The sequence below is a fragment of the Vipera berus genome (genome assembly GCF_964194415.1).
Source record: "Vipera berus genome assembly, chromosome: 12".
NCBI lineage: Eukaryota > Metazoa > Chordata > Lepidosauria > Squamata > Viperidae > Vipera > Vipera berus.
This window is the reverse complement of record NC_138215.1, coordinates 17705514-17726687: the sequence shown is the minus strand read 5'-3', so window position 1 is coordinate 17726687 and position 21174 is coordinate 17705514. Positions and strand designations below refer to the sequence as shown.

At 48.5% G+C, this 21174-nt stretch overlaps 1 protein-coding gene across 1 annotated transcript in view; it reads left to right on the top strand.

The window, feature by feature from the left end:
* Positions 1 to 793: 793 nt before the first annotated feature.
* The window catches only part of HCN4 (hyperpolarization activated cyclic nucleotide gated potassium channel 4), a gene marked incomplete at both ends in the record, with an annotated part of 43102 nt that continues 22721 nt past the window's right edge, over positions 794 to 21174 (top strand). Inside the window, 2 exons of the mRNA XM_081337051.1 lie at positions 794 to 1584; positions 16030 to 16453. Coding sequence (XP_081193177.1) covers positions 794 to 1584; positions 16030 to 16453 — 1215 coding nt within the window. The remainder of the gene's footprint in view (positions 1585 to 16029; positions 16454 to 21174) is intronic.

Below are 21174 nucleotides of genomic sequence, written 5' to 3'. Positions count from 1 at the left end.
CCGGCTCAGGTAGACCCAGCCGATTGGACGCGGGGACTCCAGTGGCCAGCCAATCGGATCCGCCGCCTTCCTGAAGATTCCCAGGCTCCGGAGTTGCTGCCTGAAGCCGGAGAGATGGGAGCAAACAGCAGCAGTGATGTAACCCCAGCCGGGGCGCGCAAGTCCCGGTGACCGCCGGCTTCCCAGAAGCTTCGCCGCCGCTTCGGAGCAGAGCCGCCGCCGGGGGGCGGGTGGGGGGTTTGCCCGCTTCTCGCCCTCATCCCGAGCCGCTTCGTTGCGACGATGTCGCCTTTCGGGAAGAAGCAGGCGCGGCTCCCGGCTGGCCCTCGGGGAGCCTCCCGGCCCAGATGTTCCGGCGGTGCCCCCGGCTCCTTCGCCTCCTGAAGCCGCTCGGCCCGCTGCTCCGGTGGGCCCGTCCGGCGGCCTCGGCGGCGGCCCAGCCCCACCACTGCTAGCCGGGCGGGGGGGGGCGTCCCCGCCTCGCACCTCGCCGGGAGAGGAAGGGGCGGCTTCTCTGCAGGGCTCCGCTGGGCCCCCCCCCTCGAACTAGACCACCACCCCCAGCCAGCAAGGAGATGACCGGCGCGGCGTCCGGGCAGCTGGCGGCCGCCCCCTGAGCCTGGCGCCAGGGGGGGGGCGGCCCGCCGGCGGGGAGAAGCAGGAGGAAGAGGAAGAGGAGGAGGAAGAGGGCGCAGCCGGGGCTCCCCTCCGCGTGCTCGCCGCCCTCCAAGCCGCGGCTGCCGCCGCCGGGGGCTCGCCCGACCCTTCCGCGCTCGCCCTTCGGGATCCGGCCATGGACCGGCTGCCGCCGTCGATGCGCAAGCGGCTCTACAGCCTCCCGCCGCAGATCGCGCCCAAAGCCTCGCTGGTGGACGAGGAGGAGGAGGAGGACGCGGGGGGCGACCTGGCAGGAGGGGGCGGCGGCGGCTGCAAGGACGCGCGGCGCAAGAGCATCCGCCTGCAACCGCTCTCGCCCTCGGCCGTCCCCGGCGCCCCGGCAGGAGCTCCCGCGGAGCCGTCGAAGCCCGGGCCGGGCTCCAGAGCCTCCGAAGGCGGCCTTGCGGACGGGGGAGAGGCGGCGGGGGGCGGCGGGGCCGGCCGGCCGGGCCCCAAAAGTAGCACCAACGGCGACTGTCGGCGTCTGAAGGGCAGCCGCTCCTCGCTGGCCGGCCGCCACCCGCACGACTCGGGCGAGGGTCGCCGGCTGATCGGCCACGAAGGCGAGGCCGCCTCCCCGGGCGACGAGCGGAGCCCCTGGGGCCTCGCAGACGGCCCGGACGCCGCCGACGCCGCCGCCTCCTCTTCCTCGCCCCCGGCGGCCGACGCCCCCCGCCAGGAGCCGGCGGCGGCCGCGGCCTTCGTCAAGCTGGAGGGCGTCGGGGCGTCGGGCGACCAGATCAGCCCGGACGACGAGCAGCGGCTGGACCAAGCCGGCTTCATGCAGCGGCAGTTCGGCGCTCTGCTGCAGCCCGGCGTGAACAAATTCTCCCTGCGGATGTTCGGCAGCCAGAAGGCGGTGGAGCGGGAGCAGGAGAGAGTCAAGACGGCCGGCTTCTGGATCATCCACCCTTACAGCGATTTCAGGTACCCGAGGCGGCGTCAATCCAGATTGGAGCTGCCGGCGGGAAACGGCGCGTCTGGAGCTGCCGGCGCTTTCCGTGGTCTCCCGCTTTCTTGACGGCCTTCCTGCGAGCCTGTCTCTCTGTCTGGCGGGCCCTGGGGATCCGTGCCAGAAATCAGGAATCCGAGGGCCCTTTTTCCTACGAAAAGCTCCTGAAAGGGTACCCCCTTTTCGTTAAAGTGATTCGCCGGGAAAGGGGGGGATCCCCCTGATTCTGGAGTTTGGGCCACCGGAGACTTAACATGGCTCGATTAGGTGGGATATATATTCCACCCATAACTCGGAAGGGGGGAGCTGAGTGAGTCTGGGGTGAACATTATCTTCCTAAAAATCCCACAAGGTGGGTTGGGCCATGAGAGGGAGTGATCCCCACAAGGGAGATGGGGGAAAGGACTTGAGTTGGGTTCTCCCATCAAAAGGAATCCTTTAATCCCAGTGGAAAACTGAATTCGGTGCAGGAGGGTCGCCTCTGGGTTCCTCTAGTGAAAAGTGGGTGGTTGGGGGACAAGGAAAAAGGCCTTGGGGAGGAGAAGAAAGACAGCCAGAGGGATAAACCAGAGGGATGGCGACAACGGTGGGGTGCGATTCTTTTATGCAAGGCAGGACACTGAGCTTGTCAATCAGAAGGTCGGCAGTTTGGTGGGTCGAATCCCAAGTGCTGCGTAACAGAGTGAGCGCCTGTTACTCATCCCAGCTTCTGCCAACCTAGCAGTTTGAAAGCACGTAAAAACGCAAGTAGAAAAATAGGGACCACTACGGTGGGAAGGTAACAGCGTTCCGTGTGCCTTTGGCGTCTAGTCATGCCGGCCACATGACCACGGAGACGTCCTCGGACAAGCGCTGGCTCTTCGGCTTTGAAACGGAGATGAGCACCGGCCCCTAGAGTCGGAAACGACTAGCACGCATGTGCGGGGGAACCTTTACCTTTACCTTTATCCATCAATGTTTCTCAATCTTGGCAACTTTGAGACGCGTGGACTTCAACTCCCAGAATTCCTGGGAGGGAAATGCCCCGCGGTGGCTGGGGAACTCTGGGAGTTGACATCCACACATCCAATAAGACCTAGTGAATCTTCCTTCCTTCCACTTGCCCAATATATTTGGTTCCTTCAAGTATAAAAATTCAGCTCTCCTGCTGGATTTGCTTGACTACCACACAGCTCACCTCACAACTGTGACAAAGAGGTCAAGATCCACGTAACTGCCTTTCTTAACAATGGAAACACTGCCCCCCAGTTCTTGTTGTAAGCCAAGGGCTATCTGTATTTAAGGCAGGTTTTTTTTTGCTCAACAGACTGTCAGAATTCTACGAGATGAGAAGTTAAAGGGAAAGTAGTGGGCAAAATTAACTTTGGTGTGGTTTTTCCCCCTCTCCTTCCCCCCCCCCATTCATTGTTTGAACCCCAGGACACCTAGGAGGGGTTAGGTTAAAAAAAAAGTAGAATTAATTGGTTGCAAAGCAATCTTTGCTGTGCAGTCCAACTTTCCAGGCCTTAAGAGATGGTTTAGCGTGCAATCAAGAGCCCTGTGGTGTTGATTTTAATTACAATCGGCTTATGCCACAACTTTGTAGAAATTAAAGAGGCGGGCGTCTGGGGCTTTTAATATATCGGCTGGAGGAGGGGGAGATGCTTTTCAGGTTTAAGAAACGAAGCGAAGCACGTATTAGGGAAAGTATTTGATGGATTCCTTCAGCTTTGCTGCTCGCTTGCTTTCAACCAGGATTGCCCATTTCAGACAGGTCATCTTTGACTTACAACTGCCCTTGGGTCATTTGCTTAACAGCTGCAGTGATTCGTATAACAACCGTGGCGAAAAGGTCATAAAAGCGGGCACCTTGCTTAGCAATGGGCATTCTGCCCCCCACCCCCAGCCCCTCCATAACAGTCATAAGTGTGTGTCAGAAATGTGGGAACGATGGAATCGGTTAGGTCAGGCAGAAAGAATTGAGGAGTTTCTGCTCTCCTCTGGACTGGGAGGGGCTCAAAGTTGCCGTGGGTTTTTGGAAGGATGACGAAAACGATGGAAGACGCCTGTATTAGTAGGCACATGACTGTAGTTAAGCAAAGCCTCCATCTTCTGCAGCAGTGTACCTTAAAATATTTGTCCCGGGGAAGCTAGTCACGGAGGAGGATTGTCTTTTCCACCTGGGAAATTCATGAGGATGATGTGGCTTGCTCTCCTGTTCTTCCAGGAGTGATTATAAATGCCTTAATCTGTAATGCCCATCAAATTGGACAACTCCCCTTATCTGCAAAGGCCATTTAATATTCTTTTTCCCACCAACCGTCTCCACAACCGGCGTGAGTTGTGTAGGAAGAGACAATCCCCTTTGTTCCGCAGCCTTCCTTGTCTCACTTCCTGGGTGCAACCTGTCCCAAACAGTAGTAAAACGAAACTTGAAAGTTTTCTCATTGCCTTGTTCTGGGTCAGGGTGTGACCACTACCGTGGGAAAAATTCTGAAGCTGGACTGTGGAGTGGTCAGCTATGAACCTGGGCTGCTTTTCTGGGTTGCTCTGTCAGAAGTGAATAAAATGCCTCTTCTTCCTTCCATCTTTCATCTCCTTCCTTCCTTCCATCTTCCTTCCTTCCTTCCTTCCTTCCTTCCTTCCTTCCTTCCTCCTTTCCTTCCTCCCTTCCTCCCCTCCCCTCCCCTCCCATCCTTCCTCCCTCCTTTCCTTTCTTTTCCTTTCCTTTCCTTTCTTTCCTTCCTTCCCCCTCCTTCCTCTCTCCTCTCCTTTCCTTTCTTTTCCTTTCCTTTCCTTTCCTTTCTTCCTTCTTTCCTCCCTCCCTCCCTCCCTCCCCTGCCATCCTCCCTCCCTCCCTCCTTCCCTCCCTTCCTTCCTTCTATTTTTCCTTCCTTCCTTCTTTCCTCCCTCCCTCCCTTCCTCCCCTGCCATCCTTCCTCCCTCCCTCCCTCCTTCCCTCCCTCCCTTCCTTCTATCTTTCCTTTCTTCCTTCCTTCCTTCTTTCTTCCCTCCCTCCGTCCTTTACTTACTTCCCACAGTCATTTGGTGAGAATTTAAAAGGCAAATAGGTCACATTCATAAGGGATATTAATCACCATCAGTTGTTAGCAGCCCCAGAGCAAAAAAGATCATGCATATTCAGCAGGTCTCTGAATGTTGCTAGTTGCCTAACAGGGAGCCTTTGAAGTCCTCCTGGAAATGTCTAGTTAGTTACTGAGAATGACAGAACATCTTAATATTGCAAAGCTTTCCTCCTCCGTTTTGACGGACCAAAAGGATCAAAGATGTAACCCCAACTTGAGACGTATTGGAAGCAACCCAGAGTGCCCAATACTAATAGGACCCATAGCTATGCCCTAGGAGTAATCTCTGTGACCCCCTGGAAGGACAGCCCATAATCGGAAGTCTACTAGCACATTTTTCAACTCAGAAGTTGTATTAAAAGCTCAAGGAAGCTTATGTGTTTTAATAAAATGGGTTAGCTGGAAAAGATGCCTCCTAGACTCTCCATTTGGGGTTACCCTAGATTCACCCAGCTCTCTACCTACAACACTGGAAGGGTGTCTGTGGGGCAAAGCAGGTCGACCTTGTCTCCTTCTAGTTCTACCTCTCTGGAGAAGACTCTAAGGTTGTGGACCGTGGGGGGGGGAGGAGAGAAGAAGAGGACAACCTGTAGCATGTGGAGGGACCCAGCGACAGCAATGATGAAGAACTGTTGGAAGTCCTGAAGATCAGGATCCCTCAACAATCGGTGTCTCTCCATCAGCGCGATCAATTCTGGAAGCTGAATGGGATGAGACTAAAATTGGTACTGTAGAAGAAGACAGAGATGAAAGTTCAGATCTGAAAGTGGGTCAGATGTCCTCCACCCCTCCACCCCCTGTATCTCTAGGATTGAGGGGACCCGTGAGCTTGGAATACGAGTGGCCGCTCCATCCCAGCCCCCTCCCTTCTGTTGGCTCATGTGATCCAGAATGGAGTGTATGCAACGTTTCTGGGTAGATTATTGTTATTCTTCTTATTATTTTTAGGAGACTCCCAAGTTGACGCTTTAAATCGGCAGTTAGAGTTGCTTTCATTAACTGAGTGTCCCCGTGGAGAATTTTGGAAAGTATATATCATTTATCTAGTTTAAATTGAATTGAAATTAATCTCTCTGTTTTTCGCATTTGGGATACAGCTCTTGGGCATGCCTTCTCTCTCACACAGCCAAGTTGCATCGGATCATCCGCTTTCCTTTGGGGAAAGAGTCGTGTTCAAAATGTCACAGCAGGTGGAGACGGGGAAGGCAGCGGGCTAGAAAGTGGGAGACTCTGACTTCAAGGGCCTCCTTATCCATGCAAGGAAGGAAGGAAGGAAGGAAGGGAGGGAGGGAGGGAGGGAGGGGAGGGAAGGGAGGGAGGGAGGAAGGAAGGAAGGAAGGAAGGGAGGGAGGGAGGGAGGGAGGGAGGGAGGAAGGAAGGAAGGAAGGAAGGAAGGAAGGAAGGAAGGAAGGAAGGAAGGAAGGAAGGAAGGAAGGAAGGAAAAGAAAGGAGGGACGGAGGGAAGGAAGGAGGGAAGGGAAGGAAGGAAGGGGAAGAAAGGAGGGAGGGAGAGAGGGAGGGAAGGAAGGAAGGAGGGAAGGAAGGAAGGAAGGAAGGAAGGAAGGAAGGAAGGAAGGAAGGAGGTGGAGAAGAGAGTGGAGGGATGTAGAGAGGGTAGGGAAGGAAGGAAGGAAGGAAGGAAGGGGAGGGAAGGAAGGAAGTTTGAGTAGACAATATGTTGCACTGATTGACGGTGTTAACATCTTTGAGGGATTTGATTCTGGATGACTTCAGGGACACTTTGATGTGGTTTTCTTGGCAGCAGCAAGGAGATGTTTTGCGGCTAACTTTTCCCAGAGTGTTTTTCAAGTTTGGAATTTTTCTGGCAGTCTCCCATCTAAGTACTAACCAGGTCAGACCTTGCTTAGATTTTGGAGATCAGCTAAAGTCAGCTAGGTATTGTCAGGGTTGAAGGGCTGGCGAGCGTTTGAATAAAAAGGAAGAACTTAAGCTTCTCAGGAGCTGAAGGCCTTCGCTGCACCCCTTTAAAATCTAGGATAGCTTTTCTTGGTTTCTAATGGACAGGTGGAGAAAATAGGAACCTAGATTATATTGAGTCCTTAAACCCACCCAGGCCCTCCAAAATGAAAATCGAAGCCTAGATGTTATGGAGAGTGGAACCATAGGATAACAGAACAACAGAGTTGGAAGGGACCTTGGAGGTCATCTAGTTCAACCCCCTGCTCAGGCAGGAAACTCTATACCATTTCAGATAAGTTGTTGCCCAGTCTCCTCTTTAAAAAACATCCAGTGTTGGAGCATTCACAGCTTCTGGAAGCAAGTCGTTCCACTGGTGAATTGTTCTCACTGTCAGGAAATTTCTCCTTAGTTCTAGGTGGCTTCTCTCTTGGGTTACTTTCCCTCCGTTGCTTCTTGTCCTGCCTTCAGGCGCTTTGGAGAATAGCTTGACTCCCTCTTCTTTGGGGCAGACCCTGAGATATTGGAAGGCTGCTCACAGTTCAGCCCAAGTCGCAGTGTGGACCCCAAGGTGAAAGAAATTCCCTGCTTCCTACTGTAGAGGCCCTGATCTCCAGACAGCAGGCTTAAATATGCAATTGGGGGCCCACCATCTATGTTGGGAACCGAAGCCACGCCGGGCCAGATTCCAGCTCTCTTCCATAACTATGTTTGTCTGGGCACAATGGGAGTCACAAAGCCCTCCCCCACCCTCGGAGACCCTGCTGGTAGGCAGAGCTTAGACGGGGCTGTTCTTCAGACCTCATATCTGCTCTTTAAATTTTCACACTCTGCATATTTGGTCAATACACTCACACGTCCTGATAGCCTCTGCCGAGGTGGTCCCGGAATGCTTCCCAGATCCTCTAAATGGGGAAAGCTTTATCTTCCGCCAGCTGATAAAGCCACATTCTCAAGACTTGTTGTCTCCCTCCTAACAGCCCTGATTTCTTAGCACTCCCAGTTCCCTAGCAAGGTGACTTCTCTCCTTGCCGCCCTGACCTGGCTGGCGGTTGGGATTGCACTTGGCAGCCCCCGATATTTGACTTCAAATAATTTAATAGCTCATGTCGTTGGGATTGCCCACAATTTTTATTTTCTTAAATTGAGGGATGTAGAGACTTTAGCAAGGGAAGGAAGGAAAGATGGAAGATGGAGGGAGACAGAGAGAGGGGAAGGAAGGAAGGAAGGAAGGAAGGAAGGAAGGAAGGAAGGAAGGAAGGAAGGAAGGGAGGAAGGGAGGGAGGGAGAAAGAAGGGAAGGGAGGGAGGAAGGAAAGCGGAAGATGGAGGGAGATAGAGAGAAGGGAAGGAAGGAACGAAGAAAAGAGGGGAGGGAGGGGAAGGAGGGAGAGGAATGAAGGAAGGAGGGAGGGAGGGAGGGAAAGAGGGAAGGAAGGAAGGAAGGAAGGGAGGGAGGGAGGGAGGGAGAAAGAAGGGAAGGGAGGGAGGAAGGAAAGATGGAAGATGGAGGGAGATAGAGAGAAGGGAAGGAAGGAACGAAGAAAAGAGGGGAGGGAGGGGAAGGAGAGGGAGAGGAATGAAGGAAGGAGGGAGGGAGGGAGGGAAAGAGGGAAGGAAGGAAGGATTGATTTTGACTGGGGAATGGAATCCATTTCCCACTATTCAGTCAGAATTGAAGAACCTTCTTGGATGAGGAGTAAAACATCTTCAAGGCAAAACCCCCCCAAAAAGTCCAGTTGTCTCTTGCAAAAATAATTTTTGGGTTTCCTTCTCGATGATTGAATTAGGAAGTTATCTGCCTGAGATGCTTCTCAACGTGCTCTCTGGACATTCTGGACTTGAGACACTCTTTGTCCAGTCAACAGCGAGGTCATCTTCCTTATTCTCTAAAACCTCCAAGCTGGAGAAGAACTTCCAGATCTTACTGGCTTTTGTTTCTGCCTTTCTTTGGCTTCCGAATGGCTAAACAAAGGATGTTTGTTGACTGCGGAGGAACCCACCATGTGCCCTGATGTTAATGAGGAGACATATTTTTCCCCGTGCCAGCTTTCACAAACGTAGCCATGTGTTTCCTTCTGGCTTGGCCTAGCTGTCCTTCTGTGGCTTCTGTTTGCCCAGATGAGGCCTTCCCAATCGTGCAACACAAGCGGCCTTCTGTGGGTTGAGAGAAGCCAAGGAGAAGCAGTAGTAAAAGCTTCCGAGAAGAATGTAGAGTTAACTTCTGCCTTCGATCTAAAGCTAAATTCCCTCCTTTTCTGTTCTTTTCCTACCAACCTCAGCACGCTTTAAAATGTGATTTAAATGCACATTGGCCCCAAGGCAAAGAAAAGCCACGAATGGGTAAAGGAAATGCTAGCATCTCTCTTGGTAGGAATTCAAACTGTGGGTTCCTAATCTCTGCTTTTCGATTTGTCCCCCATCAATCTCTTCCTTTGGCTGAAACTGTCCTATTTCTTCCTAATTTGGCCAGTGGAAAATACAGATTTGCCTGTCAATCTGGTGCCAGCCGGGTGGCAGTACAACCTACAGAACTGGCAGCTGTTGCATTTCACGTCGAAATGTTTCTGTCGGCGGCCGCACGTTGCCTTTGTGAGCGAATCTGCTGTGAGGAATCCCATTAAACAAGGTGGGGCATGGAAACCTGGCTGGGAACAAGCTGCCATGGAAAAGCTGGCTTATCAAAGATACAAGCCAAGGGCAGAAGGTTGGGGAAGCATCCCGATCGTGGTTATCCAGAAAGATCAAAGTTTTATTTGTTTTCTCCTTAAAAGATTGCAAAGGCAGTCATTCTTTACTGACTTACTGGAGAGTAAGCCTCAGTGAATCCAGCCCTATGTTTTCCTAAGCAAACTCATGTAAATCTGCCTGTTAATCCAATCCCCAGTTGTGAATTATAGCTACCTTGACATCTTGCCTCAGTCTTATTTTGGGCTTTCCGTTGATGTGTCTCTGGAAACATGAAGGCCACAAGGAAAACCCCCTGCTAGCTAGCTTAAAAAGGTTTAGCCCAGAGGTCCCCAACCTTTTGGGCACCGGGGACTGGTTCTGTGGAGAGAGGTTTTTCTGTGGACCGGAGTGTGCATGGTTTTGTGTGCTGCCTGCATCCCACAGATGGGCCTTTGCTTGTTTGTGCAGACCGGTTGCTGGCATGCCGCAGGCTGGTACTGGTCCAAAGACCGGGGGTTGGGGACCCTGGTTTAGGATGTTGGCAGAGGAAAACTTCCAGCTTCAAAGAAAGGTGGATTCTCAAATGCGTTGATGTTCACCTCATCTCGCCATTGATTTGGTCTACTTCCTCACGTTTAACTAAATTTGAACCTGTGGTCCTTTATCTCCAACATTGACGGTGGGAGTCATTTTTAAAGTCTTAATAAAATAGAATCCAACGGTGTCGTATTTGGCACCTCCATTCCATGCTGGTCGACTTTCTGTAAGACGCCCTGTGGTGTTAGTTGTGAAAGCTTCTCTACTTCAGCCAGAGATCATAGTGATTCTTCCTCCCGAAGACTTCTTCATTTTGCAAGTTGTCCTTCTGCCCTTCAATCACGTTTTCCATCTGTCCCTCAGAAAAGCTTTGAGAAGTTTGCGAGATTGAGATCGAAGAAACTGGGATGAAGCATATTGGCCTGATGCTATCTAAAGGTAAAGGTAAAGGTTCCCCCGCACATGCGTGCTAGTTGTTTCCGACTCTAGGGGCCGGTGCTCATCTCCATTTCAAAGCCGAAGAGCCAGCGCTTGTCTGAGGACGTCTCCGTGGTCATGTGGCCGGCATGACTAGATGCCAAAGGCACACGGAACGCTGTTACCTTCCCACCGCAGTGGTCCCTATTTTTCTACTTGCATTTTTACGTGCTTTCGAACTGCTAGGTTGGCAGAAGCTGGGACGAGTAACAGGCGCTCACTCTGTTATGCGGCACTCGGGATTCGACCTGCCAAACTGCTGACCTTTTGATTGACAAGCTCAGTGTCCTAACCCACTGAGCCACCGCATCCCTTGATGCTATGTAGGATGCTTCAAAAAAAGATGATCCATGAAAGAAAATGTGTTGCTAGGTTGACTAACACCACAAATAATGGCCGCTAAACTAACCCAACTTGGCAATCTTGAACGAATCTGGAGACAGCTTCTCCAGACTTCTCCAGGAATAGTTCAGCAAACCAGTCCCACATGCATTACTCAATATTTGGGCAACAATTGCCAAGATACAATACCGCCTACACATGTCTCAGCGTCAAGCTCCCGCTTTGCTCATGCAGTTGTTGTTGTTTCCAAGTGTTTGTTTTGCATTGCGGTGGGTTTAATTGTGTCATTTAGAAGGGGAGCCCTCACCGTTGTCCAGAACTTGGAAGTCTTTGTGATAGGAATCAAAGATGCACAGCTGCTTTTCGTCAAACTCCCATCTCTGCTGCAAATGTGACATGCAATGTGATTGCAGAATAGGAAGCAACACAGATTAAGAAGGGGGAAAAGGGGGGGGGGGAAATTGATTTATTCCTTTATTTATTCCCTAAAGGTGCATTCCGCCAGCCCCGAACCTCTAGTGCATAAAGCATGCAATGAAAAGGTCTCAACCTCCTAAAAAATTCAAACTCTACTAATTAAAAATGACTGTACTTCTCCAATACTAATATTAAAGCAAGGCACCAAAATCCAATAGGAAGCATTTCGAATGCCACTTAATTTTGAAAAGCTTGGCAGAACAGCGCTGGTTGGTTTTTGTTTTTTTTTAGCAAAATCAGCAAGTTGTGTGGTGTTGGGGAATTGGACCTCTGGGGAAAAGTGTTCCTAAAAGGTAATTTTGGGGGAAAAGAAAGAAAGAGCAGCTTGGTATGGAAAAGACGTGAAGGTAGGACGTGAAGAGCAACCTCTCTTGAATTACAGGAGCATGAAATGGGAACTCAAAATAACCCACCTTGATTTTATTAAAGAGTAAGATGAGCCAGAAATAAACCTGAACAGGCTTTTAAGATTCTGTGGTTACACAGGTAGTCCTTGAATTACAACTCGTTTACTGACTGTTCAAAGTTACAACGGCACTGGAAAAAAAATGTGGCTCACACTTACGACCGTTGTGGCATCCTCGTGGTCACCTGATCAAAATTCGGTCGCTTGGCAACTGATTCATATTTATGATGGTTGCATTGTCCCAGGTGTGTGTGTGTGTGTTGTCATCCGATCCCCTTTGTTCTGTGACCTCATGACAAGCAGTGTCAATGGAGAAAGCCAGATTCACTGAACAACCGGGCCACTAATGTAACCACTGCAGCAGTGATTCGCTTAAGCAACCGTGGGAAGAAAGGTTGGAAGATGGGGGGAAACTCACTGAACAAATGTCTCACTTAAGAACGTAAATTTTGGGCCCAATTCTGGTCGTAAGCTGAGGACTACATGTGTCCTACGGTCAGCATTTTCAGAAGACCTGAGGTTAGGAACGCAAGAAAGTGCAACGGCTCGTTGATCTGATAATCCTCAAACTCCAGCTGTGGTTGGCTTTACGGAAATGATGGCTTGACGTGACAGGCTCTGGTTGACATTGTCCGTGGTTCCTTGCAATGGAGGAAGATATACTAGGCGTGCTTCCATGAAAGGATTACAGTATCATCAAATGCTGAAGAAAGCAATCCAGGATGAATTTTGTGAAATGTTTGCAAGGCTTTATTTCGGTTAAAACCTTCCTACGGTTGCAAAAATTTCCAGCGGACTGCAAAATCTGTAGCGTGCGTCACTCTTTTTTGCTGACTTGGGCCTCTCCTCCCAGCCGGCCCCTTCACTGGAACTAAGCACGGGATCTAGTTTTTGAGCAGAATTATATTAAAGCAGCTGAAGAGGTGATCCATAATTATCCAGATGTGTATGTTTTAGATGTCGTGGCAGGTGGGAATGAATTTGGGAGATGCAGGAGATTAGATGCTGTCTAGGGGATGGTCAGAGAAGAGACAGCTTGCATAAAGGGTGGAGAAAGAGATGGAGGAGGGACCCTCCCTAGCTTCTCAAGCTGTATAGGAGATGGGGGGGGGGAAAGGTGTTCAGACTTAACAATGTTCAGACTTAACAATAAAATTAAGATTCCCTTAATGTAGACCTACAATAAAATAGAATTAACTCATCAGGTTATATGAGAAGGCTGGCATTAACAGAATAACAGAATCACAGAGTTGGAAGGGACCTTGGAGGTCTTCTAGTCTAACCCCCTGCTCAGGAAGGAGACCCTATGCCATTTTGGATGAATGGCTGTCCAATCTGGGAGGGAGGGAGGGAGGGAGGGAGGGAGGAGGGAAGGAAGGAAGAAAGGAGGGAGGGAGGGAAGGAAGGAAGGAAGGAAGGAAGGAAGGAAGGAAGGAAGGAAGGAAGGATAACAGAATTACAGAGTTGGAAGGGACCTTGGAGGTCTTCTAGTCCAACCCCCTGCTCAGGCAGGAGACCCTATCCCATTTCAGATCCAATCTCTTCTTTAAAATCTCTGATGTTGGAGCATCCACAACTTCTGGAGGCAAGTAGTTCCACCGATTAATTGTGCTAACTGTCAAGAGGTTTCTTCTTAGTTCTAGAAAAATCAGGTGCTTTTCTGTACAGAGGAGATCTATCATCAAAGACAAAGTGTTAATGAAATATACCGTGCATGGAGAGAGTTAAGGACTAACTAACTAACTAGCTACACTTTCTTGGCCTTCCTTAGTGTTTGAGTAAGTGCAGGGGGGAGATGAAGAAGGTTGTTCTTAAAAGTTGTGAGGATGGAATTAAATCTAGTCAAGTGGAAAAAAAAACCACAAACAATCCCGCAAGTCCGGTCTGGAATTCCTTAGAAAGAAGCCTAGCAGTTGCTCTGTGGGTTTTTTGTTTTCTTTCTTGGCACAAAAACCAAAAGAATACAAAAGGACCATCTCTTTGAAGAGGCTTTCTCTTTTATGATGAGAACGGCTTCGGAAAGAATTGAAGGCGATGTTGCCAAATGTGGTCCATGACTAATTGATAGCCGAGCCCAGGGATTTAATGCAGCTCCTATCTGTCCTAGAGCATTAAAGCAGATGAGCCGAAAGTGAAAGGGAGTTGAGTGCGTCTTTCAGGACACGACGATGCTCTTCCGGTGAAGGGACCACCGTCTGTGGTCCTTCGGATGTTTGTGCACTTACAGCTCCCGGGTTTCCTTTAAGAGTGGAGGACGAGTAGCTATGAAGGGCCCCCACTGGTCTCCCATCTTGATTTCTGGGGGATGGACAGCAGCAACCATCATCCACGCTGGGTGGGAATGATTGGGCCTAAGTGACTTGGAAGGTGTCAGAGAAAGCGTCTACAAGAAGTTAAGGAGAAAAATGTCGGTAGGGCTTTAATGATCCTTGGAAACTGGCTTCCTGTTGGCATTTAAACCTGAGAATTGAGTTGCTGGATGGTATTTCTCTCTGAATTGGGAAATGTGTGTCAGGCGTAGCCCAAGAATGGCCTAAAAACAATCCAAAGCTCCGTTCTTGGCTTACAAACAACAGACCGATTCTTGCTGGACTAAACCTTTGTTATTCTCACATGTTGCCCATGGGGTTGCAATGGGTCAGATGAGACTTCACAACTAACAACAACAACAACAAATTCTCACTCTAAAAGATAGATTTCTGGAGATTCTACAGAGTGGTTCCTTTCCTTCCTCTTTCTCCTATCCAGGTCTGGGCTGGGCCGTCTCTTGTCTCATCCCCCACCTTGGCGGGTGCTGGGAAAACTGCCACTGCACTGTAGCCCATCACACCAGCTCTTGCTTTGATGTCAGAAATGTGGTTTCCCAAACCTTCTGGACTATTTACTGTACATTTATGTAAGAATGTCTCTGGGCAAAGCTCCTGGGAATATGGTCATGCTCTAACAAGTCGAGAGATTATTAATGAGAAGAAAAGAGAGAATATCACTTTTCCCATGTAGCTTTCAAGACTGGTTGTTTTTTTTTTAAAAAAATTTGACCAGTTGGGCTGGACAAAGGACCCCGCGAGAACCATAAGATAGAAACCGCCACCATGAATACAAGCAGGGAAGGAAGGAAGGAAGGAAGGAAGGAAGGAAGGAAGGAAGGAAGGAAGGAAGGAAGGAAGGAAGGAAAATGGAGAAGAGAGAAAGGGAAGAAGGGAGGGAGGGAGAAAGAGGGGAAAGGAAAGAAGGAAAGATAGAAAGAAGGAGGGAGGGAAGGAAGGAAGGAAGGAAGGAAGGAAAATGGAGAAGAGAGAAAGGGAAGAAGGGAGGGAGGGAGAAAGAGGGGAAAGGAAAGAAGGAAAGATAGAAAGAAGGAGGGAGGGAGGGAAGGAAGGAAGGAAGGAAGGAAGGAAGGAAGGAAGGAAGGAAGGAAGGAAGGAAGGAAGGAGCGAAAAAGAGCAAGAGAGAGAATTAATCTCATACTAAATTGGTTACTGGTATGATTGTAACCAAATTTGGCTCTATGATGTTGCATTAAAATTCAGTCCAAAATAAGCAGAAGAAACTTCAGTAAATGATGAAAGAAAAGTGCATGAAGAGGTTGATTCCGGGGGGAAAGAAAGACTTTTTAGCTTCCCCAGAGACTCCATTTCAGCCCTACCAAAATAATAATAATAATAATAATAATAATAATAATAATAATAATAATAATAATAATAATAATAATAATAATAATAATAATAATAATAATAATAATAATAAAAATCATCCAGCTGCACACTCCAGATTACCTGGAATTAATGTGGCTTTTGTGACTGTTAATTAACATTTCAGAGTGTTGCCTTTTGACATGGCCGAAGATAAATCTGTAGAGCTCTCACTGGTTGTAAAACATTGAAGAAATACTTGCTAACAAAGATTTATATAGAGATAATTATAAATTGGGAGCAAATTAAGAAACAAAAGTCCTTTTTCTAAAAAAAAAATAAGGAGCCTTTTTGTTGCATTAAAAGTTAAATCGCCGTTTGTAATTTCTTTTTATTTGGAAGAAATATTCCAATTTTAATCTCCTTTTTCAATATTAAGGAATGATGTAAATGTCTGTGGGTTTTTATCTGGGGAAGTAAGCAAGCAAAACAATGGAAAAGCAATGTTAAAAATTGGGACAAAATGTTCTGAATAATGTCCTGCATTATTCTTTCATTTGCAGCTACACAGATCCTTTGTAGATGAACACACAAAAAATATCTAGCAGGCCCCGATAACTCAATAGGAAATGTTTGTTTTGACCCATATTGCTCTATAGCTTAGATATAGCTTATATGCATTTATTAAAAGAATCTCATTATTAGATTTCATCATCAAACATTAAAATACAAACCAACATAAAGGGAAAAAAGGAAATGGAATGACAAAACAAGTTAAAAATGACAAAAATATACATCAAACAAATATAACAAAAGTGTCTTCTGACTTTCAGTGCAGAGATATTAGCAATGCAACCATTTCTTTCCGTTTGACCCAGATCTCTATCTTCCTCTTTAGATTCTATTGGGACCTCACCATGTTGCTCCTCATGGTTGGAAATCTGATCATCATCCCGGTAGGCATCACCTTCTTCAAGGATGAGAACACCACCCCATGGATTGTCTTCAACGTGGTCTCAGACACCTTCTTCCTCATTGACTTGGTCCTCAATTTCCGCACGGGGATTGTGGTGGAAGACAACACGGAGATCATCCTTGACCCCCAGAGGATTAAGATGAAGTATCTCAAAAGCTGGTTTGTGGTGGATTTTATCTCATCCATCCCAGTAGACTATATTTTCCTGATTGTGGAGACCCGCATCGATTCGGAGGTCTATAAGACAGCCCGAGCTCTGCGGATTGTCCGTTTTACCAAAATCCTCAGCCTCTTGAGACTCCTGAGACTGTCTAGGCTCATACGGTACATTCATCAATGGGAAGAGGTAAGTAAAGATGAAGTAGGTGAGAAGAGCAAAAAGGAAGGGTGTGAATGACCAGGTGTCCGTTCTAAGGCAGAATATATTGAACACTGATGGGTTTACCTGAATCTATTTACACTGGTTACTCTCAAGAGAAGCTGATAGAAATGTATTCCTTTACTTTTGCTAAGCTGAAATTCTGGAATTCTGGGAGTTGTAGTTCCAAACTCTTTGGAGGGCACCATATTAGCCAAGGTTTACAAGGATATTAAGTTCATTTAGGATTGAATTTAATAATGTAATGGGAACCCATTCAGATAATTGCATGGAGGTATTATAATGTCTGGTCTTCTCTTACTTCAAGATCTGTTAAGCCAACCCTGCAATTCTGGGGCTCTCCTAGTCCTTCTGTGGCTGGGGACTCTGGGTTTCTGTCCAGGTTCTGCCCTTGAAGCCACCACTGGAAATGGCTATTCCTCCACTGGTTCTGTTGCTTCTCCAGCTGGACTTCAGATGAAATGGGATCTCTGCTTCTCCCCTCCAAATCTCCTAGTTGTGTTCTTTTTCTGAGCAGCTGAGGAGAAAAATCAGTTATCAGTGGTGGATATTTTATAGCCTTGAACTCAGATGTTCAAGTCTTTGGAGGAAATGTTGAAGGCAAAGGAGATAAAATTCACCGGTGAGTTTTTCATGCATCATTTTAAGACAGAACCACCATATCTATGTCTTCAGAAAGTCTGGAGATTGGTGGTGTCAGTGTGGAGTTCTTAGTGTTGTCTGAGTTTGGCTGTGTTCTTGTAGATGTTTCATTACTCAACTAGGTAACATCATCTGTGCTACAAATGTCCATTGTTCATTGCTGCAAGTGTTGCCTTCCTGTCATGTGTGAGAAATCAGGAAATCCAGACAATTCAAATGAATATAAGGGTTGATTGCCAGCTTAAGCTCTCTACGAGAATCTGAACTACTAATGGTCAAAGCAAATTGATGCTAGATAAGAGTCAGTGGAATTCAAGGTGAGTGGGACTTAGATCTCTTGTGGGCATGAAGGGACTCAAGACTGATGACGCGTTTGATCCCTCCTTCGGGCTCAGCCTGGTCATCTCCTACACTTCCTCTCCCACACCAGAAGTTCACCCTCAGCAATAAAATGTAAGGAAAACACAGTGTTTTGTTGATCCTTTGGTTTAATCTTCCTCTACGTTTAGGCTGGCAGTTCTTTGATGAGAACGTATGGCAAAGCATTGATGGTGAGGTGCAATCTTGTTCCCCTTCTTCCCTCCCTACTTATCCATTTCTGTGCTCCACCATTCATTGTTTGGGTCACCAGGAGCCATTAGACTTTGGATAGTCCCTCAATATGCCGCAGAATTCAGATTCCAGGAACAAGCATCCCAGGGAACCACAATGTAAGTTGAACAACGATGGATCGCTTGCAAACATCACCTTTCCTTTACACTTCCCTCTATTCCAGACATGTCAAACACAAGGCCTGGGGGCCGGATCTGGCCCGCGAAGTGGTTTCATGTGGCCCGCGAAGCCATCCTGGAAACAGTGAGGGAACAGCCCCCACTACCTTGGCTCTGGCCCAGAGACCCTCCTTTCACCAGAGACCCTCAGATCTGTCCCACTCCTGCCCGGGCCCCCATAGGCACCCTTGATGCGAACGATGTAGGCCATGCCCACCCAGTAGGCCATAGGCACTCTAGCCACGCCCACCCAGTAGGCCACGCCCATCCTGGCCATACCCACCCGGCCCCTTGAGGGCAACCGCAATGCTGATGCAGCCCTCAATGAAATTGAGTTTGACACCCCTGCTCTATTCGGTGGTGGGGCCAGATGTTTCTTCCTGCCCCCACCCCTCCCCTCCTCTCTAGAAGCTGCAATCTGGCTTTGCAGCAGAGCTAGGACAGTGCCTGGTTTCTGAAAAGGCTAATGGAGAGATGGGTAGTGCATAATAGGCTAAAAATCAAAGGTAAATATTTGAATAACTTCATTGCTGCAATCTGGAGCGAGGGTGAAGACAGGAAAGTAAGGTAGGTTTTTTCCGGGCTAATCTTGGTAACCGCGGTTCGAATTCCACGGGGTGTTCTGTGATTAGGGAACTTGATACAGGGCAGATGGATAGCCTGGAGATAATAAAAGTGGAGTTTGGTAAGCTTCGTGGGTGGATTTAGGAAGGACCGTGAAAGGATTATGAAATAGCCTGACCGCTGTGAGATCTCTTATCAAGGACATTCAATGAGCTTGGCTTCTAATAGGACAACAGTAAAAGGTAAAAAGGTAAAGGTTCCCCCGCACACGCGTGCTAGTCGTTTCCGACTCTAGGGGCCGGTGCTCGTCTCCGTTTCATAGCCGAAGAGCCAGCGCTTGTCCGAGGACGTCTCCGTGGTCATGTGGCCGGCATGACTAGACGCCAAAGGCGCACGGAATGCTGTTACCTTCCCACCGTAGCGGTCCCTATTTTTCTACTTGCATTTTTACGTGCTTTCGAACTGCTAGGTTGGCAGGAGCTGGGACGAGTAACAGGCACTTACTCTGTTACGCGGCACTCGGGATTCGACCCGCCAAACTGCCGACCTTCTGATCGACAAGCTCAGCGTCCTAACCCACTGAGCCACCGCGTCCCTTCAGGACAACAGAGTGAGAGTCAAATCACTGGATTGGTGAGAACTGATAACCGGGAAGAGAACGCTTCATACCACTTGATTTTTCTTTCTTCTGCCTGGGCTGCTGAGCACAAAAAAAACCCCAAACAAACCAGGATGGAGAAAAGGCCCAACTTTCTCCCACAGGGACCTTTTTTTCATGTAGATTCAGATTCTGAACTTCAATGGCAGCGAAATCTTTTTGGTGACTTGAAAAACCAGCTTCCAGCGCTGGGGAGAACAACCGGAGTGGCTTAATTCTGGTGGGGCCAGCCCAGCCTAGAAGAGCTGTAGGCTGAGGACACTGTAAGAAACCCAGCTTGGTGTTTTGTGACTATTGGATCAGTTGCATGTTCTATCTTAGCTTTGTCCATGTGTTGATAGTGATCTTCAAATTAAACAAAACTCAACTTTCTAGACTTTAGAAAGAGGGCAGAGAAGAGCAGCAAAGATGATCTGGGGACTGGAGGCTAAAACATATAAGGAACGGTGGCTGGAATTGGGGATGTCTAGTCTAATGAAGAGAAGGATGAGGGGGGACATGATAGCAGTCTTCCAATATCTCAGGGGCTGCCCCAAAGAAGAGAGAGTCAAGCTGTTCTCCAAAGCACCTGAAGGCAGGACAAGAAGCAACGGATGGAAACTAATAGAGGAGAGAAGCAACCTGGAACTAAGGAGAAATTTACTGACAGAACAATTAACCAGTGGAACTCCTTGCCTCCAGAAGCGGTGAATGCTCCAACACTGGAAGTTTTTAAGAAGAGACTGGACAGCCATTTGTCTGAAAGGGTAGAGGGTTTCCTGCCTGAGCAGGGGGTTGGACTAGAAGACCTCCTTAGTTTTCCTTCTGTTCCTGGCTGCCTTGTAAAAGTTCCTCTCTTACCCGTTTCACCTTCAGGAGGGAGAAATGAGATTGCGTGTGACTCCTTCTCCCATAGAAGATATGCAGTAGATCTCCCACACCAGCATTCGGAGCGACAGGTTGATGGTTTGCGGATGGAGCCTTCCTCTTCCTTAACCCCCTCGACCAATCCAAGAGCTTGGAGCCAACTCCGATGCTGAAGTCCAGCTTTGTCTCCTTGCTGGCTGTCAAGAGGTGTGAAGGTTTAATAGATGGTATCCAGGTGGATAAAATTATTTTCCGAGCACCACTGTGAAAACAAGCACCTAACCGACGCTTGGTGGACACGTAATTATCATCCTGTTCGCCCGATTAATGAATTCAGGTTAAGCTCAGGGGGGAGGTGTACTGGCTGTTTTCCATTCGCCCACGAAGTTGCCTTCCAGGGGCAGGAACAGCCACCGTTTCTCGCTTGATTCCCGAAAGTGGATTTCCTGAGCAACCTCTTTTATTTTTCCGGTAAGATGTGATTGTGTAACAACTCGAAATGTGCTCAGTTGCTTGCAGCGGCGGTGTAAGGAAGCCATTTCAGAGGAGAGCAAAGAGACTTTGAAAACCCACGTAGAGAAACCTCTGAAATTTCTCCGTTGTGGGGTGGAAGAAGAGGGAAGCCTTGGCAAGACCCCACTCAGAAGATTGCATTCAGCTTTGGTCGTCATGATATTAAAAAAAAAAGATGTTGAAGCTCTAGAAAGAGTGCAGAGAAGAGCAAGAAGGATGATTAGGGGACTGGAGGCTAAACCATAGGAAGAACAATTGCAGGAAGCTCTTCTCCAAAGCCCCTGAAGGCAGGACGAGAAGCAACAGATGGAAACTCCTCGAGGAGAGAAGCAACCTGGAATTGAGGAGAAATTTCCTAACAGTGAGAACAGTTAACCAGTGCAACAGCTGGCCTCCAGAAGTTGTGGGTGGTCCATCACTGGAGGCTTTTAAGAGGAGATCAGACAGCCCTTTGTCTGAAATGGTATAGGGTTTCCTGTCTGAGCAAGGGGCTGGACTAGAAGACCTCCAAGGTCCCTTCCAACTCTATTATTCAGTTATTCTGCGGGAAGCATTTTTAAATATTCAAGTTAACATTTAGAAATAGTACTGTAGTTGAAGGGCGTTTCCTTGTCAAAAGGGTAAAAAAAAAACCATCAGTCCCCTTTTCAGCAATCATGCTTCAGGTCGTCTCAACTTATGACCATTCATTTAGC